General features: G+C 44.9%; 1 protein-coding gene across 2 annotated transcripts in view; it reads left to right on the forward strand.

The window, feature by feature from the left end:
- DNAJC1 (DnaJ heat shock protein family (Hsp40) member C1) overlaps positions 1 to 17,415 on the forward strand; it is a 226,858-nt gene extending 209,443 nt beyond the window's left edge. Inside the window, exons 10-12 of one of the 2 annotated variants that reach the window (XM_064591985.1) lie at positions 12,281 to 12,329; positions 14,091 to 14,551; positions 17,128 to 17,415. In XM_064591985.1, coding sequence (XP_064448055.1) covers positions 12,281 to 12,329; positions 14,091 to 14,551; positions 17,128 to 17,196 — 579 coding nt within the window. In that variant the 3' untranslated portion in view covers positions 17,197 to 17,415. The remainder of the gene's footprint in view (positions 1 to 12,280; positions 12,330 to 14,090; positions 14,552 to 17,127) is intronic. The other variant, XR_010411688.1, reaches the window with a different exon arrangement.
- Positions 17,416 to 27,466: the final 10,051 nt, after the last annotated feature.

A 27,466-nucleotide genomic window follows, 5' to 3' on the forward strand; every position in this document is an offset into this window, starting at 1 on the left:
AATTGAGCATACACTTTATATAGCTCAGAAAATTAGAAAATTCTTTTGTATATTGAGTAGAAATATGCCACCATGTAACTCTCCACTGATCCTAATTGGACCTTATGGAATATAACTGTCATTTTGCTAATTTAATTTTCTGTTATTTTCATCAGTGTTTTCACTAGAAGGAGTGAAACTATTTTAGATTTTATTTTGTCCATTCCACCCTATCCCATATGTCCCAGATTTGATTACAGAGCCCCTATTTCATAAGAATTTTAAAGATAAATTTAGGTATACCTATATCAAGAAAAAGGATTATAAAATGTTTTCTACTTGGAATCAGAACGTGGGAAAACAAATTTTCCTACAATTCTATGATTCATGTAACTGTTAAAACACATGTAGCAGAGTGTTATCCAAATGCCTACCTTAGACAGTAGCCCACAATATTTGTTCAGATACTGAAGAAGAGAAGCCTCATCTGTGTGAGACCTGTGTGGAAATATGTCTTCTCCCAAGAGAAGGCTAGTAAAAAGTCTTGAATATAGCTTGACACAACCTACCTTTAAGTCAGAGACCATATCTTCTACAATTCTACATGATATAAAAGCAGAATGAGTAACTGAAATCTTCATTATGGAATATGTGAGAAAAATAACACTAAACATTCAAGACTAAATTGGCACACATGTTACTGAAGTCATGTAGATCTAAAGGAGAGAAACAGATTTGGTGATGATCATGTCACCTCCAGTGTCATCTGTTTGCAGATGACATGATATTATATATAGAAAACCCTAAGGACTCCACCAAAAAAACTGTTAGAACTAATAAACTATTTCACTAAAGTTGCGGGATACAAAATCAATATACAAAAATCACATCTATATGATTTTTGTATATCTATATACATCTGTTTGCAGATGACATGATATTATATATAGAAAACCCTAAGGACTCCACCAAAAAAACTGTTAGAACTAATAAACTATTTCACTAAAGTTGCAGGATACAAAATCAATATACAAAAATCACATCTACATGATTTTTGTATATCTATATACAAACAATATCAGAAAAAGATATTAAGACAATTATATCTACAATAGCATCAAAAAAATAAACTACTAGAAATAAATTTAACCAAGAAGATGAAAGACCTGCATGCTGAAAACTATAAAACATTGATGAAAGATATTCTGTACTCATGGAATATTATTAAAATGCCCATACTACTTAAGCAATCTATAGATCCGATATAATCCCAATCAAAATTTCCATGGCATTTTTCACAGAAACAGAACAAATAATCCTAAAATTTGTATGGAACCCCAAAAGAATACCAAAAGCCAAAATAATCTTAAGAAGAACAAAGCTGGAGGCATCACACTTTGTTTCAAACTATATTACAAAGCTGTAGTAATCAAACAGTATGGTACAAGCATAAAAACAGACACACCAATCAGTGGAACAAAATAGAGGCCACAAATAAACCCACACATACAAGGTCAACTAATCTTTGACAAAGATTATGGGGACAATGGAGGAAAGAACAGTCCCTTCAATAAATGGTGCTGGGTAAACTGAACAGCACATGCAAAAGAATGAAATTGGATCCCTACACAAAAATCAACTCAAAATGGAGTAAGAACTTTAACATTAAACCTGAAACCATAAAATTCCTAAAAGAAAACAAAGGGGGTAAGCCCCTTGACATCAATCTTAGTGATGATTTTTTGGATTTAACACCAAAAGCAAAGGCAACTAAAGCAAAAGTAAACAAGTGGGACTACATCAAACTAAAAAGCTTCGGCACAGCAAGGAAACCATAAACAACACAAAAGAGAAACCTATGGAATAGGAGAAAATATCTGCAAACCACCTATCCAATAATGAGTTAATATTTAAATATATAAGGAACTCCTATAATGTAATAGCAAAAAAAAAAAGAAAGAAAAACATGAAAAACTGAAAACTGAGCAAAAGAACTAAATAGACGTTTTTCCAAAGAAGATATATAAATGGCTAACAGGTATATGAGCAGGTGCCCAATACACTAATCATCAAGGAAATATAAATCAAAACCACAATGAGACATCACACCTGTTAGGATGGCTGTTATCAAAGAGACAAGACATGCTGGTGAAGATGTGGCGAAAAGCAAACAGTTGCACACTGTTGATGAGAATGTAAACTAGTACAGCCTCTCTGGAAGACAGTATAGAAATTCCTCAAAAAATTAAAAATAGAACTACCATATGATTCAGTAGTCCCACTTCTGGGTATATATCCAAAGGAAGTAAATCATTATCTCGATGAGATATCTGTATTCCATGTTCACAGCATCATTATTCACAATTAACCAAGGTATGGAAACAACCGGAGTGTCTGTCAGATGAATAATGAAAATGTGATTTTTATATGTATATGTGTAGACACACACACACAGTGGAATAATTTTCAGCCAAAATAAGCTGAACTCAGGATTCAGAGAAAGGGAACCCTCTTACACTGTTGGTGGGAATGCAAACTGGTACAGCCACTGTGGAAATAGTATGGAAGTTCCTCAAAAAGTTAAAAATAGAGCTACCATAGGACCCAGCAATTGCACTACTAGTTATCTATCGAAAGGATACAAACATAGTGATTGGGGGCGCCTGGGTAGCGCAACTGTTAAGCATCTGCCTTCGGCTCAGGTCATGATCCCAGGGTCTGGGATCGAGCCCCACATCGGGCTCCCTGCTCAGCAGGAAGCCTGCTTCTCCCTCTCCCACTCCCCCTGCTTGTGTTCCCTCTCTCGCTGTGTCTCTGTCAAATAAATAAAATCTTAAAAAAAAAAAAACATAGTGATTGGTGCACATGTACCCCTATGTTTATAGCAGCAATGTCCACAATAGGCAAAATACAGAAAGAGCCCAGATGTCCATCGACAGATGAATGGATAAAGAAGATGTGGTGGATAAAGAAGGTGGTGTACACACACACACACACACACACTGGAATATTACCCAGCCATCAAAAATAATGAAATCTTGCCATTTACAACAACATGGTTGGAACTAGAGGGTGTTATTCTAAATGAAATAAGTCAGGGAAAGACAAATACCATGTGATCTCACTCATATGTGGAATTTAAGAAACAAAACAGATGAACATAGGGGAAGGAAAGGAAAAATAAAATGAAAATTGAGAGGGAGGGAAACCATAAGAGACATTGAACTCTAGGAAATAAACTGAGGGTTGCTGGAGGAGAAGTGTGGGGGGGGGAGGGATAATTGGGTGATGGGCATTAAGGAGGGCACTTAAGGTAATGAGCATCAGGTGTTACATGCAACTGATGAATCACTAAATTCTACCTCTGAAACTAATTAAAAAAAAAATACAATTAGGAAAAAAAAGTCAAACTCATAGAAACAAATCATAGAAAAGGGGCTTGAGGGTGGGGAAAATAGGGAGAGGTTGGAAAAAGGATACAAACTTTCAGTTACAAGCTGAATAAGGTCCGAGAATCTAATGTATAACATGGTGACTATAGTTGATAGCACTGTGGTATATATAATTAAAATTTGCTAAGAGAGTGGAACTTAAATGTTCTCACCAAAGGGGAAAAAATATGAATGTATGAGGTGATAGATATGTTAATTAACTCAGTAGGGGAATTCTTTTCACAGGGTGTATAAATATAAAATTATCATGTTGTGCACTTTAAATATCTTATTACAATTTTATCACAATTTTGTCAACTATATCTAAAAAAAACAAAACAAAAACAAAAAAATCGACATCCATGTAATTGAAGTCATCTAGATCCATAGGAAAAATTGGATTTGGTGAGGATCATACTTACTGAGAGATGATTTTCATTTCCTAAAGTGACATGCTATCACACTCAAGGCACCCTGGCCTTATTAAGCTTTATATTAGACCATCACTTGTTTAGAAATATCTTTATCTGCTTAGAATCATAAATAATATGCTGAGGATGCCAAACTTGCCCCCAAAACAAATATTTTGTGATTATTGCCATATACATCCTTTCTCCTGAGACAAAAAACAAATGAAAGGAGAAATTCTCAAGAAAAAAGGATCAATTGCAGTTCTCATTGTGATACAACCATTTTATGACACCAGGAAATATGAAGTTGACAAAGAGGCCAGAATATTAAAAGAATTACTTTACCACATAGAATTGGAAAATTAACCAGTTGTGCTTTGCTTTTTTCTAGTAAGTTCTAAGTTGCCTTTTAAGTGGGAGAAAAGTATGGTCCAAAGATGACTATGGTGACATCCCATTAGTTTTATTGTTTGATGCTGAAGATCTCAAGGACTCAGATTATAGCAGCTATTTGTTTTGTATGGTAGGCCAGATTTTGAACTCAGAATTCTCTGTCAATACAAGGAGTAACTAACCAGGTATTCTCAAACCAATTCACCAGTACCTTCTCTGGGAGCCCTCCTGAAGTCAAAACAAATATCAAACACTGACCTCAGAAACTTCCTTCAAAGGAGCCACAATTTGATTTGACTCGTTTGTTGAGCAATTTATGTCCCAGGGCATTTTGTAAACAGTAGAGCACCTGTCAGCAATTAGTGGTATTTAGCATTCAGTGTGGTCAGATAGAGAGAGGAAGAGAGTCCTGCAAATACCACTGTCAACCAAAATTACCAGGCCTGTCCATACCTGCACCTTCCTGAGGAGCAACATCAAAAGCTTAACATTGTAGGGGACAGATGGGCATAGACTTCACTAAAATAATTGAGCCATCCTTTGAACAAACATGCAAATAACAATAATAAGTGTGATGGGGGGGTGTGAGGGTGGAGGGGACAGGAAGGGGAAACCAGTAACCAGATGTGCTGCCATATATTATCTAAATATTTGGTTTACAATGAAAATAATGAGTCTTGGGGACACCTGGCTGGTTCAGTCAAAAGAGCATATGACTCTTGATCTCAGGTCATGAGTTCGAGCCCCACACTGGGTGTAGAGATTACTTAAAAACTTAAAAAAAAATAATAATGAGCCATGGAAAAACCAAGAAACCATGAAAAACAGAAGGCAACAGAAACTGCCCACGAGAATGACCAGATTTAGATTTAACAAAAAGAGTTCAAAGTAGCCAATATAAATATGTTTTAGCAGAACTAAAGGAAAGCATGATTAAAGAAACAAAGGAAGGTATGATGAGAGTGTACGTCATACAGGGAATATCAATCAAGAGATAGAAGTTATTCTGAAAAAGAAACAAGTGGTAATTCTGGGATTGTATAATACTTAAAATTTTTAAAAATTCACTAGACTAGGGCTCCAAGTAAATTTGAACTGACAGAGGAAAGAATTAGCAAACTTGGAAGATAGGTCCATGTAGACTATTCAAGCTGAAAAATGAGGGGAAAAATAAAAATAAACAGAGCTTCAGAGAAATATGAGATACCATTAAGCACAACAACATATGCATAATGGGACTACTGGAAGGACAGAAAAGAAAAAATATCCAAAGAATAATGGGTAAAAACTTTCCAAATTTTTTAAAAAACACTAGCCTATACATCTCAGTGAATTTGCGTAGGGAAACCTTAGATATCTACAAAAGGCACATATAATTAAAATGCTGAAAGCCAGAAATAGGGAGAAAATCTTGAAAGCAGCAAGAGAAAAATGACTCATCACTTACAAGGAAACCCCTCCCACACCCAAAAAGATTAACAGCTGACTTCTCAGCAGAAGCAATAGAGACCAGAATGCAGTGGAATAACATATTCAGAGTGCTCAAAGAAAAACCTACCAACCAAGAATCCTATATCTAGCAAAACTATTTTTCCAAAAATTAGGGCCAAATAAAAACTTTTCAAGATGAACAAACACTGAAGTCACTCAGTCTGAAAGCAAGTGATCCCACATGGTAATTCAAATCCACATGAAAAAACAACCAATAAAGGTAATTAGGGAATTATAAAAGACAATTAGAAATGTATATTTTGTTCCTCCTAAGTAATTTAAAAAGCAATTGTATAATAGATATATAATGCTTTGTTTGGCCTATTAACATATAGAAAGATGATATATGTATAATATATTTGCCAGTAAGAGCACAAAGGAGGTAGGTGGGAGCAAAACTGTATTGGGCTGAGTAAACTACTACAGATAATAAAGTAATAATTATGATAATATATTGTTGGATTTATAACATGAATAAATACAGTGTATATAATGATTATACCACAGTTTGGAGGGAAAAGAAATAGAGCTATATAAAAGTAATGTTTATTTTTATCACTGGAATTAAGTTTATGTAGATCTGAGGCTGATTTTCTTAAGTTAAGATGTATATGGTAAACCCTGGAACTTCTAAAAAAAAAGTCTCAAGAGAATATAGTAAAAAATCATTAAAGAAATTAAAAAGCTACACTAGAAAATACTCACTTATACAAAAGAAAGCAATGGAGAGGAATCTACAGCAATGGACAAATTCCTAGAAGACAAACTACTAAAACTCAATCAAGAAGAAATAGACAATTGACATAGATCTATAACAAGTGTAGAGATTGAACTAGTAATAAAAGAATCTACCTACAAAAAAAAGCCCGGATCTAGATGGCTTCACCACTGAGTTCTACCAAACCTTTAAAAAAGAATACCAATACTTCACAAAATCTTCCAAAAAATAGAAGAGAGTGAATACTTCCTAATTCATTTTATGAAGCCAGTATTATCCTTATACCAAACCCAAAAATGACAAGAAAACTACAGACTAATTTTTTATGAGTATGAATGCAAAAATTCTCAACAAAATACAGCAAACTGAATCTAGCAACTTATAACAATAATTTTATACCCTGATCAAGCAGGATTTAACCCAAGAATGCAAAGTGGATTCAATATCTGAAAATCAATTACTGTAAATACATTGTATCAATAGAATAAAAAACAAATATCACAAGATCATCTCAATAGAAGCATATGACAAAATCCAGCACCCTTGCATGATAAAAATACTCAACAAATTAGGAATAAAAGGGAAGTGCCTCAACCTGATAAAGAGCATCTACTAAAAACCCACAGTTAACATCATGCTTACTGGGGTAAGAGAGGATGTTTTCCTGCTAAGATAAGGAATAAGAGAAGGATGCCTGCTCTCACCACTTTTTCAACATTGTACTAGAGGTTCTAGTCAAGGCAGTTAGGCAAGAAAAGAAATAAGATTGAAAAGAAAGAAGTCAACAGTCTCTATCTGCTGATGACATTGTTTTATATATACAAAACCCGAAGGAATTAATTTAAAAAACTGTTGCTACTGAGTTCAGTAAGATTGGAGGATACATATCAATATACAAAAATCAGTTTTATTTTTATAAACCTGCAGGGAACAACCTGAAAATTAAATTCAGAAAATAATTTAATTCATAATAGCATCAAAAAGAACAAAATACTTAGGAATTAGCTTAACAAAAGAAGTACAAACTTTAAAAACTACTATAAAACATCGTTGAAAGAAATTGAAGGTCAAACAAATGGAAAAATATCCCCTGTTCATGGATCAGAAGTGTTAATTATCATGATGGCAATATTCCCCTAAATGTAAGAGCTAAAACTATAATTAGATCAATTGAACCTCATCAGATTTTAAAACTTCCCTGCTTCACAGGACACCATTAAGAAAGTGAAGACAACCCACAGAATGGGGGAAATATTTGCAAATCATTTATCTGATAAAGGGCTTATATCCAAAATTTACAACTTGATAGAAGAAATCACCCAAATAAAAAATGGAGAAAGGATCTGAATAAACATTTCTCCAAAGAAGTTCTACAAATGGCCAATAAACACATGGAAAAATGCACAATATCATTAGTCTCTAGGGAAATGCAAATCAAACAACAAGATACTACTTCACACCCACTAAGATGACTAGAATCAAAAAGTTTGATAACAAACTTTTTTCCATAACAAATGTTTGCCAAGATGTAGAGAAATCAGAAGCCTCATACACTGCTGGTGTAAATATAAGATGGTGCAGCCATATTGGAAAACAGTATGGCAGTTCCTCAAAAAGTTAAATATAGAGTTACCATATGTCTGCACAGTTCCACTCCTAGGTATATACCCAAGATAAATGAAAACATTTTGCCCAAACAAAAACTTATACACAAATGTTTATAACAGAATTATCCACAATAGCCAAAAGATTGAAACAACACAAATGATTATCAACTGATGAATGGATAAACAGAATGTAGTACATTCATACAGTGGAATATTATTCAGCAAAAAGGTATGAAGTACTGATATATACCACAACTTGGATGAACCTGGAAAACATTACCCTAAGGGAAAGAAGGCAGCCACAAAAATCCATACATTATATGATTCCATTCATATGAAAGTCCGGAAGAGGAAAATCTATAGAGACAGAAGGTAGATTCGTGATTGCTTGGTGAGGGATGGGGTGGGATGGGGAGGATGATAGCTAAAGGGTATAAAGTTTCTTTCTGAAGTGATGAAAATGTTCTAAAGTTGGCCATGATGATGGTTGTACATAATAATATACTAAAAACCACTGAACTGGACATTTTAAGTGGGTGAATTGTATGGTATATGAATTATATTTCAATTAGGCTATTTTTTAAAGATTTTATTTAATTATTTGGGAGAGAGTGAATGAGAAAGAGAGCATGGGCGGGGAGTGTGCAGAAGGAGAGGGAGGGGGAGAAACAGACTCCCCACTGAGCAGGGAGACCAACATGGGGCTCAATCCCAAGACTCTGGGATCGTGACCTGAGCCAAAGGTAGACACTTAACCAACTAAGCCATTCAGGCGCCCCTCAGTTAAGCTATTTAAAAAAAAAAAAAAAAAAAGAACAAGGGAGATCTTTTGTACTATTCTGCATTAATGTCCAAAATATTTTGTTAAACAAGATGCAATAAAAAAAAGAATTATTTCAACATCCTATATGTGATGGTAGTTGAATCTCTAAGTGAGTTAAAATTCATAGAACTATGTGACAAAAGAGAAAAAGATAATTTTATTGTATGATAATATAAAAAGACTACATCTTAGAAAAAATAATAGGAATTGAAAGAGAAGAGGGACTGTCACCAGAATTGGTCACCCTCATAGTGAACATCAGGGAAGTCGTCAAGAAGAAAGTCATACTTTAGAGTACGTTGAAGGATGGTTTGCCTCTAGACAGATATTTAAGGAGAGGTTTGATGAAAGGAAAATCATTTCAGGCAATGTTAACAATGAGCAAAAGTACAGGGTAGAGAATTTCTGACTATCTGGGGAAGCATTAATTATTCAGTTCTGCTCAAAGAAAAGCTCTCTACAAAAAAGAGAATAGATCAAATTGTGGGTCTCCTTGTATGTCAGGTTAAGAATTAAGGGGCACCTGGGTGGCTCAGTCGGTCAAGCGTCTGCCTTCGGCCCAGATTATGATCTCAGGGTCCTGGGATTGAGCCCCCTGTCGGGCTCCCTGCTCAGCGGGGAGTCTGCTTCTCCCTCTCCCTCTGTCCCTCTCCCACCCCGCTTGTGTATTTGCTCTCTCTCTGAAATAAAATAAAATCTTTTTTAAAACAAGAACTAAATATTATACAATCAGTGATGAGCCATGAAAGGAATCTGATCAGAACTCTGCCTTAAGGGTATTATTCTATAAAAATTAGTAGTAAGTAGGAGTCCAGTTAGATGACTATTCTAGTGGTTCAGTCAAGTGAGAATGAAGAACTAACACAGGAGGTGGCAAGTTGTGAGAGAAGGGAACAGATGGGGTTGACACTGTGGCGCATGTGGCAGCTGGCTGGGGAGTAAGAGAAAAGTCCAAAACCTGACTGTTAGGTTATGAGCCTAGGTGACTGGGATGATAGCACTATCGTGAAAAGGAAGCAAAAGCAGAGAAGTTGAGGAGTTGAGTTTGAGGAACTAGGAGACCTCTAAATAAGAGATTTAGTGGCAGTTAAAGAGAGGAGCCACATAGCATCGCAGAAAAAGAACATGGCCCATTTCTTCAACTATAAGAGATTTGGATTCCAAAGGCAGTATGTTACAGTGATTGAGAGCAAAGATTTTAGAACCCAACTTGCCTGGGCTCAGCTACTCATTAGCCTTTTAATCTTGGACATGTTATTTATGCCCCCTGGGCCTCGGATTCTGTAAAATGGGGATAATAATTGTATACCTACCTAATATGACTGCTGTGGGGAATATGTGTACAGACAGGTGTCTTAGAACAATGCTTGGGACAAAGAAAGCTTATTGTTATATAGATGGAAGTCCTTTTCGATCTGATGATCCATTGTTGCTATATGGTCAATTTCTATGACACTGTTGTTCCATCCTTGGAGGTCAGGGCCAGAGATACAGGTTAAGCATTCCTTTTCTAAAGTAATATTGAACAGTGGTATGAGATACCAAAGGAGACAATAGAAAGGACAGATGAATGGCAAGGACAGAGTGGTGGGGAGCATTATGTTTGGGGGGGGGGGACAGTAGGCAGTGAAGGAACATTCGGAGAAAGAGAAAGCCAAGTGGAGTAGAAAAGACAACTTAAGGGAAGATCATCTTTTAGAGTGGAGGCCACTTGAGTGAAGAATTATGGGACATATCTGATGGACAGGGAAAAACTGAAGATGAAAGCAAAGGAAACTCATAGATGGAGCAAGTTCTGTGAAAATTCAAGAGGAAGGAAGATAATTTCTTCCTTTGAATTGGGATAAAAGATAGGAAGGATATATGGCAATGCAATTGAGCTGGGGCAGTTGGAAGGCAAGGAGGCTCATGGTGGAGGATCTCCTTTTTACATTAAATAAGAAACAAGGTCATCTGGAAAGAGAGAGGAAGGTAGGGAATAAAATTGAAGAATGTTTCTAAGCAGCTTTAAATATTTTCTCTAATGCTGTCCTTTGTATGAATGAAAAACAAGTGATCCATGTCAGTTATAATAGGTAGTATTTACTGAGCCTTTAATATCTGCTTGGTATCATGGTAAGAGCTTATTTCAAATTTACAACTTAATAGGCAAATAGCATTACTAGTATTATCCACATATTACAGAGGGTAATGCAGGACAGAGAGAAAGGATTAGAAATTGCTCAAAGTTACCCAGCTAATAAGAGGTGGGACCAAGACAAGTCGACCTGAGTTCTTAACAATCATGCTTTTTGAGGTTTTACTTTCAAATTTCATTAAAGCAGTGAAACACTGGTTCAAGAATATGCATGCATTAATGGGACAGAACACAAAATATAGAAAAATAGTTCATGTATACAGTGGAACATTTCATAAAGTCACCATTCCAAATAAGTAGGGAAAGGATGGCTTGATTGATAAATTCATTGTGCGATTAACTATTTTTAATTTTTTTAATTAATTTTGACCCTGTATTTTAAAATATGTATAACAGAAATCAGAACAGTAGTTGTCAGTGGGAGAGTAGAGATTAAATTAGGGGCACAAGAGAACTTTCTGGGATAATAGGAATGTTCTATAATTTGATTATAATTAGAGTGGTTACATAGGTCCTTTTTTGGGGGTTAAAACTCATTGAATTGTACATTTAAAATCTGTACATTGAACTGTATGTAGGTTTTATCTCAATTTAAAAAAAAGGGAAATCCATATGTAGATCTCCAAGACATCGTTAAATGAAAAAAGCAAGGTATAGAATGAGACTGATGATGTGATACCATTTGTATAGAGAAAAAAGAAATAATTGCCACTGAACAAAATTATTTCTGTGGATCCACACTCATCTATGTAAAGGTCTCATGAGTCTTGGGTCTAACCGCCCTACTCCACCAAGAGCTTCTTCCTCTAGTGTCAATCTTCTATCTTGCAGTTTCTTGAATGCAAAGAAAAGACAGATGTTTATGTTCTAACATTAGTTAAGAGTAAATCTCTCCACTGTTTATAATACTCATTGGTATAACATTCTCTGATGAAGAAAGATGCTCTATCAGCAAATCCTAACTAAAAAACATGACTTGTTTGTAAGTATATTTTGAAAAGCAGCCTAGTGTGATGCAACCGGCGTTGAACTAGAAGTTGTCAGGTGATCAAGTTCTTGTTCTGACTCCGCCACTGATCACATGGCTATTTTGGACCTAGCCATTTAATATTTCTGGGCTTCAATTTCCTTGTTGGTTAAATAAATGAGTAGATGGATGACTGAGGGTCCTCCCAGGCCTAAGATTCCATAAACCCATTTCATTCACATGGACTTTATATGAAATAGGTCACTTGACCTACAAGAGACATGTGGAAAGTAAGGTTTTCTTTGCTTTTATAATTTGGAACAGGTGACAACCAAAGCCAAGCAACTGAAGGATTCAGTTACCTGCTCCCCCGGTGAGTTATCACCCACTTCATCCCACTAATCTAAAGTGATTTCCTCAAAATAAATCCCTTTTTATAATAACTATTTCAAATACAGTGCTTTAGTAGTTTTGGCCAATGAGCTCTACTGGTCATATCTCTAAAAGGGGTTGAATCACAGGTACCAACAAAACAGTCCAGCACCCCCCCCACACACACACACAGTGGGTGCTAAGATGGAGTTAATAAGTTTAAAAAACTGTAAAAGCCTTGCTAGTATCGACTGGAGGGGGCACACAGGGAAAGCCACTCTGCACACCCCACAAATGCACTGTGCACTTTCCCCACACTGTCCACCTTGTCACCACCATGCACACAGCGCAGTCTTTCAGAATAGACAGGCAGCTTTCCCAAGAATCTATGTTTCTTAAAATATGTTTCCTCCAGACTAACTGGAATTTTGCTAGAATCTCTGTACTGTTTGCTTGGAACCAGGAAGAAAATACTTCCCAACACCTTCCAACTTAACTTAAATACAGGTCCCAAAGAGAGCAATGCAGGTGAGCAAACCCAGAAAGTCATCCCCAGGGCTCTGCAAGCTTCAGGAAAGAGGGCATTTCCAGATTCCTTTTCCACTGACACAGTTATTTGTCAGCACAGAGGCTGAAATAGGCAATGAGAAGCTGTGTGAAAGAAGCCTGCCTCCAAGATACTCTCTAAAAACTGTATTCTTTTTTTTTTTTTAAAGATTTTATTTATTTATTCATGAGAGACAGAGAGAGAGAGGCAGAGAGAGAAGCAGGCTCCCAAGGAGCAGGGAGCCCGATGTGGGACTCGATATCAGGACCCTGGGATCATGACCTGAGCCGAAGGCAGATGCTTAACCAACTGAGCCACCCAGGCGCCCTAAAAACTGTATTCTTTTTTTTTTTTAAAGATTTTATTTATTTATTTATTCATGAAGACAGAGAGAGGCAGAGGGAGAAGCAGGCTCCCAAGGAGCAGGGAGCCTGATCCGGGACTCAATCCCAGGACCCTGAGATCATGACCTGAGCCGAAGGCAGACGCTTAACATCTGAGCCACCCAGGCACCCTAAAAACTGTATTCTTGAAAAGGCGGTGTGGTGTAGACTGTTGCACAGATACGGATCTTGGTAGAGAATCGGTGGAGGGGGTAAAAAGTGTGAACAGATTAAGAACTGTGTAGTTGAACATTCAGGGCTATCTCTGAAATGGCCCTCATGCCTGGGAGACAGAGTCTGTTTGTCCTTTACTGTCCAACATGGCGGCACGGCGGCACCAGGAGCAGCTTTGAGCGGAGAGCGGGTCCCACAGAGTTGGTGGCTCACCTGCAGATGGTGAGCATAGCACAAGGTTTGACAGATTCACTTTAGCTTTGCTAATGGAATTAATAACAATTCTGGATGGTAAAGAACATCCTTCCTTACCGAAAAAGTGGCAGGTTATTCCTTCTCAAAGAGCTCTTTGCATTCTTTGGTCACAACCTGACTCTGTTTATAAACCAATGTCCCTCAAAGTGTTGGCAAGGACAGAAACTTGGAATCAGGCAGAACTAGGTTCAAATTCCACCTCTGCTGCTTTCTGAGCCTGATTTTTGTCATCTGTAGAATTAGGACAATGATACCTATCTTTCTGGGACACTGTGAAAATTAAGTAAAATAATATACACAGAAGGCCTTCCCACATTGTCTGCTGTATTGGGGGCAATGTTGTTACTCTTGTCACCTGACCTGACCCTGCCCTTCCGTCTGTGTGATGTGTCCTTCCTCACAGGAATGGTCAGACTCTCTGAACTCAGGTCTACAGCTCAGAATTCCAGGCCCACCAAGGCCACCACGGCCTTGCCAGATGACATCATCACCCAACGAGACGATGCAAAGCAGGCTGAGGGGGAGGAGGACAAGGAGGACGAGCAGGAGGAGGACGACGATGAGCCGGAGGCAGTGGTCCTGGAAAGCCGGCCACGGAGGCGAAGGCCAGCCAGGCCGCCTGAGGCCACAGCAAAGGTGGAGCCAGAGGAGAAGTTCAGAGGAAAGAGGCAGAAGGACTTTGATATATCAGAACAAAAGGAATCCAGCGATGAGGAGAGCCAGAAGAAAGACAGAACTCGTGCTGCTAAGGAGCCATGGACTCAGAGTCAACAGAAACTTCTGGAATTAGCATTACAGCAGTACCCAAAGGGATCCTCTGACCGCTGGGACAAAATAGCCAAATGTGTCCCGTCTAAGAGTAAGGTGGGTGAGGCGGGGAAAGAAAAAGGCCTCTGCACTGGTTTTAGGACACCACTGAAGTAGCTACGGCCAGCTCCCCCAATTCTTCACCTTATTCCTACCCTTCTGTCCCCAGCTGCCCACGCGATCTCATTTACCAGTGGTCTTCCCGTGTAGTTCTCCTGACAGCATGCTGAATCTGTCCCCGGATTGATTAGTTGTGTATCAATGAGGTCAGGAGTCTAAGGTAACCATTCTATAGACCAGTTGGTTTTTCTCAGGGAAAACTCCATGTTGAGAACCTAAATTTCACCCACAAGTCTGTCAACCTTCTGGAGCATTCGCCCCAGTCTGGCAGTTTGAAAGCAGCCCGGGATGGCTGGGCCGCACCCACACCCAGAGTGGGAGCGGCTCTGCAAGCTGGCAGGCCCTCCCTTGCAGATAGAGGCTCCCTGAAACCAGAGTCAGCAGGATGTGTCCCTCTCTCTCTGTAACGGCCTTCACCTGACAGCATGTGTGGTAGGTGACCATGTTGTCGTGGCCGTCGGGCCTGCAGGCATGTCCCTCCAGACTCTGCAGCCGCCCTGGGCTCGCATGAGACTCCGGAGGCGGGGGTGGGGGTCCAAGCAAGGACGGCATTTAGGATTCGGCGCACCCTGGAGCCTTGACTGTTTCTACTTAACTCTTTTCCCTGTTTACAGCTGTTAGCATCTGCTTAAATACGCCGGCAGTTAGTTCTCAAACAAAACCTCCGACAGGCGGGCAGATGGGGTGCCCCTGGGAAAGCCAGCCCCTCGCCCCAGTCCTTGCCTACTGTCTGCCAGTTCGGGGTTGTGGAACTCGCGGTATGGGCCTTCCCACTCGGGCCTTTCTTGAAACACAGGGTCTCCTGGGTTTCTTTCCTTGTCGCTCTCCTCTCAGTCTGAGGCACCAGGAATGCTGAGAAATCAAAAGAACGAGTCTCCTCTGCCTTCTGTGCCTATATCACTCAGTAGCCTCTGGGCACATTGATGTTCATTTACATTCTTATTTTTTTTTTAATTGAAATTCTATGTTGGAAAATCTAGCTCGTGGCCATGAATGTCCCCGTGTGTACAGGTCTAGTTATCTATCACCTACTTGAAAATGATGAAGTTGAGAATTCCCGGGGAGAAAAATAAACCATTAGCAGTTGATCTATTTGAGAAACACAGATTCTCCCAGCCTCTCCAACTGGTTTGCCAGAAGTAATTATTTTCCCTGAATTTCTCTAGCATCTGTCAGGACACAGGCATCTACATGTGTGATGAATTGACATTGGCTTAAAATGAAGGAGCTGGAACTGGATTCCTAAGGATAGAACATTCAGAAACTCATTGCCTCAGGGTTTGGAAACCCTCCTGTTTGAACCAGAAATAAGCAGCACTTTTATTGTCCTGCAAGGTTTCCCTTTAAGCCTTGACAGTAGAACCAGTTCCAGGAGAGGTAGCCTGCTGGCTCGCCTGCTACGGAGTGACTCCCCGTAAGTGGCCTGCAAGTCGCTGGGAATTCTGGGCCTGAAGGAGGAGCCTTTGCCTGAGGCACATGCCAGGTCGGGCTCACTGCTGCCCAGAGCCCGGTTGTGCTGTCCTCCGGGAAATGTTGGGGCTGCATTGGTGTCATGCACTCGGCTGCACCCCTGGGCAGCATAGCTAGAAGAAGAGGCTGAGATTTTCAAAGACCTTACACAAGTAGTCTTTGGGGAGCCAGAAAAAGCACTTAGGAGAAGAAACTCTCATACCACTCCTAAGCTAGAATCCTAGGAAGAGAATGCACATCCATGTTCTGTCCATGGCTGATCGAAGCATCTGCCATAGGGCAGAAATCATTTCACCTTAGACCTCAAGTTAGTGAAGGCTTCCAGTGCCACTGAGGTGAGTTTATTTTGAACAGAAACAGAAATGGATTCTGGAAAGTACCTTGTGACGAACACGAGAGTAATAGGCCCCTCCCCAGCATCACCCCAGCTCTGCGTTGGTCCTCAGTCCCCACCCCAAGCTGCCTGTAGCTGTCACCCCTTGGGGTGAGGATTCAGGACGAACGCAGAGCTGGGCAGCTGGGATCTGAAGCTGGTAGTTCTGCGGCGACAGGCCAGAGGATGTGGGGGGGCCGGGACAAGCAGGAGGGAGAGTCTGGCACACTCCAACGAGGCCACCACAGGAAGGTCCCAGCAGCCCCTTAAGGAGAAGCAAACCCAAATGAGAATGATAATCGTGAATGCCTGGCCTCAAGTTTTTTGGCTCCTCTAGAGGATGGGGCCATGTGATGATATAGTGAAATGTTAAAAATGATCATTATCGTTAGCAAGTTGAAAGTCCTAATCATGGTAACAATGGTGCGCCTCACACACAGCGGCCCTCGGCCCCTCAGCCCAGCGATTCACACTCCACCTTGCGCAGGGCTTTTGCCGGCCTTCTGCGGCGCCCGTGCGGCCCGGTCTGCCGGTGAGCGGCCAGACCGAGCGTGCCACGGGGCCAGCAGACGCGGGGCGCGGGCAGCAGGCAGGCCACAGCGGGCTCAGCCCACGACGCTCACTGACTTGTGGAAATAACCGTCTCATCTCTCTTTTTCTCTTCCTATAGGAAGACTGTATCGCTAGATACAAGTTGCTGGTTGAACTGGTCCAAAAGAAAAAACAAGCCAAAAGCTGAATATTCTGGAAGATGATGTTCACCTTCATTTTCCAAAATGATTATTTTAAAAGTCTTATGCAGAAATTTGCATTTTGTACCTCAGTATTTCTATACGTCATGTGCCTTAGTAAAAAAAAAAAAAAAAAAAAATTAAAAATTTTTTAAAATGTTGTGCTCTATTGTTTAAAACAAAGACTGTATTAAAGGAGAAAAAGGATCTGGGTATTTTACAGATTATTTTCTTTCTCATCAGTGCAAAGCTTACTTTCCTGCAAACCAACTCAGTAGTGCTAACAATCAGCTAATACAGGATTTTGAAGGAACACAGAAGTGAACTAACATGTAAGAATTAAACTTAATGTGTGTCTTTGACCGAAGAGCTCACGGCTTCAGGAGCTTATCAGCAGCAGGATGCAAGCGCTGGGGAAGCTGGCTAAGAATTGTGTGAAGCTATCTTCACTAGTCAGATCTATCTAGAAAAAAAATCCGTCTACATGAACAAGGAGAGAAGGGGATGAAGGTAATAAACCGGCAAGTTTGCGTTGTTTGGCAGAGCTGCATTCCCAACTGCTCAAGCCGTCAGGCTGCCTTGTCCCTCTCTGCCAGCAAACCAGAGCTGAGCCCCAGGGATGCACGGGGGCCAAAGCCGCTCCCCCAGAGCCTTCTCCAGAAGCCGGTGGGGCTGTCCCTGTGCGCCTCCTTGGCCATGGCCGCCTCCCCATTCATTCAGGGGTCTGAGGGAATAAAGCCTGACGGAGGGAAACCGTGGAGAGCATTCAGTTGTTCTGGCTTCATTCTGGCCCTGGGGCCCCTCGTCTCTGAGTCCAGCTCCAGGCCTGTCTTTCATGCAGCCTGGTGGTCCAGCTTGTGGCCTTCTGGGATTCTGTGAGCATCCTTCTGTTCAAATACCCTTTCTACTTGCAGTACTTTGAACTGGGTTTCTGTCACACGGACCCCCAAACTGCATTACAAGAGTTCTGGGCTTCCAGCTTGGGGAGAGCCCCACAGGGGTCCAAAGATACCTAATGAAGTACAATCGAGGCTACAGTTCCCTAATTTGCCTACCAGCCCCATCTTTCTAGACACCTTAAGTAAATAAGGCTCTAGCACAGCTTTCTACCCATGACTATTCTGCCTACCACCTTCTTTAAAAAGAAGTCACGAAGAGGCTCTTTCCTCAGGGGATCTTGGGAGCCGCCAAGTTTTGCTAAAGTAGGTGGACCAGTGGGCCGGGGGCTCCCAGAGCTCAGCCACACTCCAGAGACCTGTGGGGTTCAGTCTGAGCAAGGTCATGGCCAAGAAAACAAAGGAGCCTCCCAGAGGAACGTGCTACACAGATCATGGGGTGGGGGTCATGCACCATAGCAACGCCCACTGGCAGCCCCCTTCTCCTGGCCCGGCTCCCCTTCCAGAGCCCCCAGGGGCAGCCTTAGTTGTGTTGTCTTCAGGGAGGGAGTCTACATATTTCACTAGGTGTCCCCAAAGGTCTCTCACCCCAAAAAAAGCCTTTTACAGCCTCTGCTCTGGTATTTATCCCCACACGGCCCGCGGACAAGGAGACACCTCAGACGTGGCCTCTGTCAACAAGAGGTTCACGAACTGGGGCCTGGACCAGCCTTCCTTCAGCCTCTCAACGCTCACTTCCTGCCCCTAAAACTCAAACGCGTGAATGTGTCGGTGAGCAGCCTCACATGAAGGAAAAGGCCTTCACACCAGTGGCTGCCTGGCCCCGGTCTCTGCCTCCTCCTCAGACACGGTCTAAGGAAAGGCCAGAGTTTTAGAGTCAAAAGAGCCACATCCAAATCCTGGGTCAAGCGCAGTGAGCAAGGAGTGGGAACCGAGCCATGAAAATGGTCTTGAATGCTTGGGGTTTGGAAGGAGGCGGGGAGGGCCAGGCAGGGAGTGTGGAGACAAGGCTTGAGGCACAGGACTTGGTTTCGATTCTTCGAGGTCCACACCCCAGTCAGACCCCAGCAGAGAACAAACAGCTGCACGGACAACAGCCCATTTCTGTTGGATTTGGAAAGCCCTGGGCGGGTGGTGGGCGCATCCTCTACTGATGCCATCCCGCCGCCCCCCTCCACCGACGTCTCACCCCCCTCTCCCCCCTGCACAGCCAGGTGGGGCCCACAGGGGAGCCAAGGCTTTGGGGCCTTTGCCCTCTTCTGGGAGGACAGGTCTTTTATCCTTTAGTGACTAAGGTTTACTTTCTCCACTGGGACAAAAATCTCCGAGCTTCCATTTCTTTAAACCATTTAGAGCACCCATTCTTGACGCCCGCTCCCATGTTGTCCGATTTCTCACAGAACCCCCAACTGGCTGACCAGGCCGGGCCCAGCAGCCCCTCTCCTGCCCACGGCCAGTGCCACCACCCGCTCCGCGGGGGCACAGCAGGCGTGGGCCTGTGCAGGCTGAGTGGAGTTCTTTCTCAGCTGTGCCTTACCCAGCTGGATTTGTGGAAACAAGACAGACCACACGGCTTGCATTTCCAGCAAGGAATCTGCTGCTTCTGCAGCATCTGCGTGGGAACCATCCAGAAGTCCCGCACAAGCCTCTCGCCCCGATCAATCACGTGTGCTGGGCCAGACAGCCCAACCCCACGAGGGGATGATCGCTTTTGGTTGGAATATTGTAGCCAGTGGGTTTTCTCACTCGGTTTTAGAATAAGATCATAATAAGCTTTCTACTGTAACTGTTTTGGGAGAACTTACAAAAATGCCTCATACCTCGGGACTTTTTCTTGCCATGTGCCAGTCCCACCCCCCAAACCACGTCCACCCTACCCCTTTGAAAGCAGAGAACTAATCCCTTTAAAATACCAGCTATTTCATTCCTACTTATATCTGTAGGGTATTTGTGGTAGTTGTTTTAGCAATTATGTTTTTTCCTAGAATTTAAAGGGCACAGTTGAAATTGTGATACTCTATACACATGGGACGGACCATATACTGTGCAGGACACTCCCAGTTTACACCTGTCTCAATACGCCCGCTTGCACAGTGTGTTACGTGGTCACGGGTCCATGTGGGATTGCAAACAGATGGCCGGTCCCTGAGGCCCTTGAGGGATTCTGAATCCCCCTGAGGAGGACAGACAGCTGGGAGACTTCGGCAGGCATTCGGTTTGCCTTTGCCCTAGAAAGCCCCAAGGGTAGAGGGGTTGTGTGGATCCTGACCCCCAGCTTCTCCTGAGGGACCCTACCCCACTCAGGGGAAACTGAGGCACGGGACACGCCTGAGTCAGAGCCCAGCCTGACCAGGGAGGGGCTCCTGCAATGGGCCCTTCTGGCACCGGTGCTCGCGGCCTTCCACGCCCTCACCAAGGCCGCCTGTGTGGTCCCAGCGCCTTCAAGAGCGAGCAGGGGCTGGGTCTGGAGGCCGAGGGGCAGGGAGGCCTGGGGGGGGGGGGGCGGGGGCAAGCAGCTTAGATTAGTCATGTTCTTTCACTGGTAGAAACAGGTTGTGACATTCAGTCCTAAATTTTCAAGTTCTTTCTCACCAAATGGTCCCAAGACCAAGCCAGCTTTCCAAAGAACAGGCTGAGAATAAGCACCGTGCTCTTGGGGGGCAGCCCCCCGTGTAACCTCACCGCCACTCTGTACACGGCGGGGCACCCCGGGCGGGGACAGTGTGGCTGCAGGACACTTTGGGGCGCTGGGCCCTCTTGTGCTCCTACAGCCTTCCCAGGGCACCGCCGAGGATCACAGGCGCCTTTACAGACTGGAAAGGTGGTGGGTGGTGGCCCGGGTCTGGCCCACAAACCAGGGGAAGTGGTTTTCTTTTCGGCCATTTGCGGCCATGAGTGGCCGGCTTCCCCCACGGGAGCCCCGCATCAGCTCCACCTGTGGCCGGGAAGCCATCCCCACGGTCTTGGCAACAGTCCCCGTCTCCTGTCTGAGCAAACTACTTGGACTTCAGCCTTAGACTATTCACTGGGGAGCTCAGTTAACACGCTGTAAAACTGAGTGGTTGCAATTATTTTCCTCTGGTCTGCTGGAAAAAAAGAACAGCTTCGTGTAGAACCAAAAAAGGGAAATCACTTCATCAATCTGATTCCCAGGCGGAAACTACCAGTGTCTGAAAGGGCAGCGTCCCAAGGCAAGCTGGGGATGGTTCCCAGTGCTGTCGCCTCCCCATGGCGGGGTCGGGGGGGAGGGGAGGGGAGACCCCTCCCCTCCCCCCCCACCCCCACCTTGCACTACTCCCAGCTGGAAGCCTACGGAACAGGGTTCTCAAACCCAGCTCCCTGCCTCGCCCCCTCTGCTGGAGCTTCCCGCTTCAGAAGCCGCTCCAGGGATGGAAGGAAAATACACACCCAATTGTTCCCTCTTGCCTTCGCTGCCCGGAACAAGCCAGATGTGTGAGGCGCCCCAGATCAGTGTCTCCTGAATTATTGCAGGAGTTTAACTCGGCCAAGTCCATCAGTTTAAAAAGAATCCCAGTTTTACAAAAGGAAATGGACCAAGATTTGAGGGGCATGAGGCCTAGTCAGTAGGTCCTGAGTTCTACAGGAAAGTGAACAATGTCTTAGGTTCTGTTTTCCATCATTACTCCAAAAATCTTGTTAAAGAACTGCAAGATTTGAGAGGAAATATTTGACACTTAGATATGGACATTTTTGCCTGGGGCAGCCTGACCAGACAGGAGAGAGGGGCATCCCGGTCAGGGGTGGGACAGGAAGGCAGGCACTGGGATGTCCCGGTGAAACTGACCCCAAACTTGTTTCCATCCCGAGATCGGTGGGCTCCACATCCTCCACCTGCTCAGCACCCAACTCCCCGCGGCAAAGAAACCCCCCCTGGTTCCCAGCGAGCTGCAGTCCCCTGCCCTCGTGACAAGCCACTTGCCCTAAGAGCAAGGCCTGCCGGCCAGGGCGGCACCCCCTGACCGGGGACCTGCCACAGGGGGTGTCTCCAAGCCTTTTTGGTATCTTTTTCCTGGTCTTGGGTTGGACACTGATTCCAAAAGCAAACCAAACACAGAGCTACCGAGTGGAGAAAGAAGACCGCTCTGATGGAGGAGTATATGTAGGTCCTAAAAAAAAAGACACTTTCAGGAACCGACGACGTGGCAAAGCTGTGACAGCGGCAGGGCCAGAGTGGGCGGCTGGTGTGTTACAAGGTCACAGTCTTTCCTGCCTACAAAGGGTGAAGCCGGCAGAGCCTCTCAGTCCTGCAGCAAAATCCAAGACTAAGCATCCGCGCGCGTTGCGATTCAAACGTCAAAGCTTCACATTGGAAGGAGGACAAGGCCCCCGGAGGCGCAGCTGGGAGGGGAGGCTCTGCGGCACCGCGCCGGTTCTGGGGATGGCGGGGCGGGGGGACAGGGATTTCCCTGCACTGGGTTTCCAGGCGCTGGAAGGCTTGAGCCCCGAGCCCAGGAAGGAGGAGGGAGCTCCCAGAGGGCCTGAGGGGCCAGGAAGAGGCGGGAGAGCGGCCTGAGGCCAAGCGCACCCCGAGGCCGGCAAGGCCAGCAGGACCCGACCCATGCGGTTCTCTGCCCCGGCCGCACGCTGGGCTTGCCCGGGACGCCGAAAGCGCAGATGCCCGCCACCACGCCAGGGGCTCCGGTTGCCTGTTCCTGGCCGGAGCGAGCCTGCTCAGGGTCCCCACCTGCCAGGGACCCCGGCGCTCAGCCGAGCAGGACAGCCCCTGCACAAGGCCGGGAGCTTGCAAAGAAAACGTACACCTTATTTTACTCAAAGAAGCCTCTGTACGGGAAGAGTTCAGCTGCAGAAAACACCTGTCTGTGCTTGCGCTGGGAGGAGACCAGGAGGACCGGAGAGAGAGTTGCGCCGGGAACGGCAGCGGTGCCAAAAATGTAAAATCTCCTAATTAATCCGTCTGCTTGTTAAGTGAGCCAAGTGAAAAAACACCAGATGCATCAATCAGAATTTGAGGGAAATCAAATTAACTCGATCCGCAAAAAAAGTGCGTTTCTTCAAACTTCAGAAGGCACCATCAGAATCCGAATGCTGAGCCTTCCCTGCTGCGCACGGTGAGGTCGCCCTCCCTCCGGGCCTCGCACCTGGCGCTGCCGGCTGCGCATGCGGCCTCGTGCCGTCAGCAGGCCCCTCACCGGCCCCGAGCGCCCCTTCAGTCCCCACAGCCCTCTCGTGCGGCCCCAAGACGCACTTCCGGTTTGATCCCACAGGGCCCCCCCTAAAGCCCTGATGGCCAGGGGGCCGCACTGCCTTTCAACGTTGCGAGGCCTCCAGTTCCTTTGGGAATGAAGCGGATGTAAATAAATAAACCAGGGGGCTCCCCGCCGGTCCTCAGAGTCCTGTGCAGGTGACCCCAGGCTGGCCCTCAGCTCCTGGCCATCCTGCCCAACGGCCGCCACTCCCCTGAGCCCAGCCCGGGTCGCAGACTCGGGAACCTCCCTGTCCCCCGCCCGCAAACGAGAGGTTCAGGGACACCCCCCACCCTCTGCCCCAGCTGAGAAGACCGTGCGTACAAATCTCCAGCCCAGAGCCCGGGACTCAGTCCGTCACTTCTTGGCCCCTAGAAGTGTGGCACCACATGGTGCCACAGCCCCTTTCTCTGGCGCGTCCTACTCAGCCATCACCCCCCCCCCCCCCCGCCGAGAGACCCCACCTGGCCTTTCTTCCCCAGGCCTCCCGTGACCTTGTCCGTGTCCCTTCTCCGGTTTTCGGGGTCCGCTCTGCACCGAGCGCAGTGGGACGCAGGCACGGCGGGCACAGCCTGGAGCTGCCGGCGCGGGCCCCGAACGGCAGATGCGAGGCCGCCGCACCCCAAGAATGAACGCCAACAGCCTGGGAAAGGCCCCGGGAGGACGGGGCCTGGGCTTGCTGGAGCCCTCGGGGAGGGGACCGCGGGGACAGGGGCCGGAGCCGGATGCCCCACGTCGAGCCCAGACTCCGAGGGGCCTTGTGTGCCATGCTCACCGGGGATCCGGGTGCTTCCTCCCTTACCCGCCTCGGACGTTGTTCTGATCTGTAGCGACCGGCACTCTGGCGGCTGGGTGGCTGCTCGCCCTCTCCAAGCCTCCATTTCCTCGCCTGTAAGCCGCAGAACAACACAGGCCTCGCAGGACCCGCCGCGAGCTGAAGGGGTTCGACGAAGCCGGGCTCCCAGCCTGCCCTCGGGCTTCGCTGGGGGGGCCCTGCTGGCCCGCCGCCCCAGCAAGACCCCGCAGCCGGCCAACCAGCAGGCCCTGGGGGGTGGGGGGACCGGGAGCTGCGGTCCTTACACACCCAAGGCCTTAAAACTGCAAGAAACCGCGTCAAGCGCTGTGCACAAAACCTGAAAACTGAACTCAAGTCACTTGAGCTGCTCAAGGGATGTGAAAATCTCCAGTGAAGACCATGCCAACGACGTCACAATACACTGGTTTCAGTTATCTGGGTTGCTGTTTACGGACCCAGATCTGGAAAACATACGTTTGCCCTTCTGCCCTCCCCCTCGTTCCATCTGCCCTCCCTCCGAGTTTGCCGGCGCCATGCCTTGCTAGCAGCGTTATCACGCGGTGAGCTGCCTCCGCCGGCCGCGGGCTCCTGAAAGCCCCTGGTGACCCTCCACAAGCTCTTTTTCACAAACCCACAGCACCTTTCCAACCTCGTGTCCTGGGCCCACTCGATACCATTTGGGAAGCTCACACCCACCTCCCTGAAACCTGTCTCCCACAGCGCTGCATGGCCGTCCTGCACCAGGCCTCGCTCGCTCTCTCCTGCCTTCTCTCCTCCCCTAACTGCCTAGGCCCCTGGGCCCTGAAACAAAGGAGATTACATGTCTGGAGCTCCTACTCCGCGTGCCCCCCCTTTCCCGCCTGCCCCAGCAGATACATCCCTGGGTGGTGACAAGAGAAGGCCTTGGCTTTCCATTGGAAGATTTGCTAGTAATTATGAGGGTTTCAAGCTGTGGGCCCAAGAAACTGGTCATCAAAAAACATCCTTTCTAGAAGAGCCCATGCTCATATAAAGATGATGCACTGACACTTGTTGGACAGGACCTGTCAGGACTTGGGAAAACTGCACATCTGACCCAGAAAATCACTGAGTTACACCAGATACAAAAATCAGTTTCTAAAATGTTTCAAGTATCTGTCACTTTTTATTTATGTGACAAAAGCAGGGCACAAAATTATGTGTGTACTATGATTCAACTCTGTAGGAAGAGTACACATAAAAATAGGAATATTGGCTATCTGTGTATATTTTAATATAAAAATTGCCAGTAGAATGATGGAGTAAATGAGACATTTCCTTTCTTTTTCTAGTACCCAAATTTTTGGAAAAGTGGTCATGATAACCAGTAATTTAAAAAGTATGTTCAGGCCAGCACTTAACTGTGTTACAAGTACCTTGAGGGTGCTGTTCACATTTGTTCACCAACAGCTGGTCTGCTCAGCAGCTCCAGGGGAGGGACACGAGGTGGGACGGGAGCAGGGGAAGCGGACCGCAGGGAGTGATGATGCGTGTAAGGGTCTGCCCCTCAGACAGCCCTGCCAAACCTGACCGGTGACCAAATTCACAAAGGACACTCACGCTTCACAGTAATCTTCACTGTCCTTAAAGGATAGTAAACATTCAGTTATCGGTATGAAAGAGATGTTTCTTTTGATTCCAAGAACAAGGTGAGGAATGGGACTCTAAGTGGAATAACAGTTGGCATGAATTTTTAACCAGGTAAAGTCATTTAAAAATATAACAGCTTCCAAATGTTTACAAAAGATCACAACGACTTCATTTTGAAAGGCCTTGTTCGATTTACACAAAAAGATGGTGCCATCCACGTATGTTTCATTTTCAGTAAATAAAACTAAGGTTAATGGTACTGTTCTCACTGAGAATTCTAAAATCCAAAACAAAAGCCCATCCCCTACTTTTAAAAGCAGAATTACATTTTACTGGCAGGCACCTTTGGCCTACAATTCCAGGGGCCTCTCCTGTCTATTTCGGGGAGAGTCTGGTTACAGCGATCCTACTTTTGCTTGGTTGACAGAGAGCTTAAGAAAACAAGTTGGCAACTTGTTTTTCTTGGCATTCACTCTCAATGCTTGCTCTTGACCCGTGACACCGATCACACACCCACAGGACTTATGCACAGAAGTCCAGACAGGAACCAGCTGATAGAAACCCATTTCTAAGCACAGCACCCTTTTCCAAGGGTCAAGTGCTAGGGAAAGAGCAACAGCTCCCCAGAAACTTCTCAGAGCAAGAATCTAACAACCACGTGGAACCACAGAGCAGCAACCCAGAAAACCAGGTGTACTTGACGGTGGAGCTGACTCCACCATCAGCACCCAGTGCTTCAATGAAGTAAGTTAGCAAGACACAAAAGCCTGAGTAGTTACACTCAGACACTATACAAATAAGCGGCCAAGGTGAATGACACACTTTTCTGAAAAGAAAACCTGCATGGCCAAGTCCGGTTTTTGTTTAGATTCCTCCGAGTGTGAGAAACAGGCAGGAGTTAATGATCAGGCATCTGTCATTTTAGCGGAGTGACATTCCTCAGTGCTGCCGGAGACAAGACTTTCCAGAATCAGGTGTTTTCCGTTTGTGTCTAGAAGAGGAAGTCTCTCAGGGAACCTAAACTTCACTCTTTAGTACAGTTAGAAGCCCAGAGCCGGTTTTCCTTGTTTCCTCGACCCCTCAATCACTGGGAGCACATCACACAGACCCCCGCACTCGCTTCGGCCACGGCCACCGGGGCGGGGGGTGAAGCTCCACAGGTGATTCCGATGCATACCAAGACCCAAGAACCACTAAGGACATTTAAATTTCTTTCATTGAAATGATTCTGGTTAAAGCTAACTAATAAGGAGGAATGCCGTCTTTACCAAGTATGAATACTACTTTATTAATGTGCTAATAATTATTTCATCTGGAATTTATTTTCCTTTTATCTCCACTGTAATTCTTTTCCTCTCCTTGCATTACAGCAATTTTCCCAGTGCACTCTTGGTAATGATGCGCAAAGATTTAAACACAAGGTCAGTTTGCACTGCAGAATATCCTACATTGTATATCAAGTTTACTCATGAGCAAAACTAGGTAACTCCAAGATGAATCCTGCAAAGCACGCAGCCCACCCGAAAACTACCAGAATAAACTGTCACCCGAGGCACCAACAGTCCTCAGGGCCTTCATTCTCTCCAAACAAGAATGACACAGAGCAATGTCACCAAGCTGGTGTCATAGGTCATTCCTGAGTTCACACCTCCCTCATAAAACAACTAGCAATTATTCAGGAATAAGACACCACTGAGAGAATCCTAGAATGTTGGGGGAAGGCTAAGTAACCCTGCACCCGAGAGGCCAGGAG

Source organism: Mirounga angustirostris, unplaced genomic scaffold (assembly GCF_029215605.1).
Source record: "Mirounga angustirostris isolate CCGP_5_RB_7025 unplaced genomic scaffold, mMirAng1.0.hap1 SCAF_5, whole genome shotgun sequence".
Lineage (NCBI taxonomy): Eukaryota > Metazoa > Chordata > Mammalia > Carnivora > Phocidae > Mirounga > Mirounga angustirostris.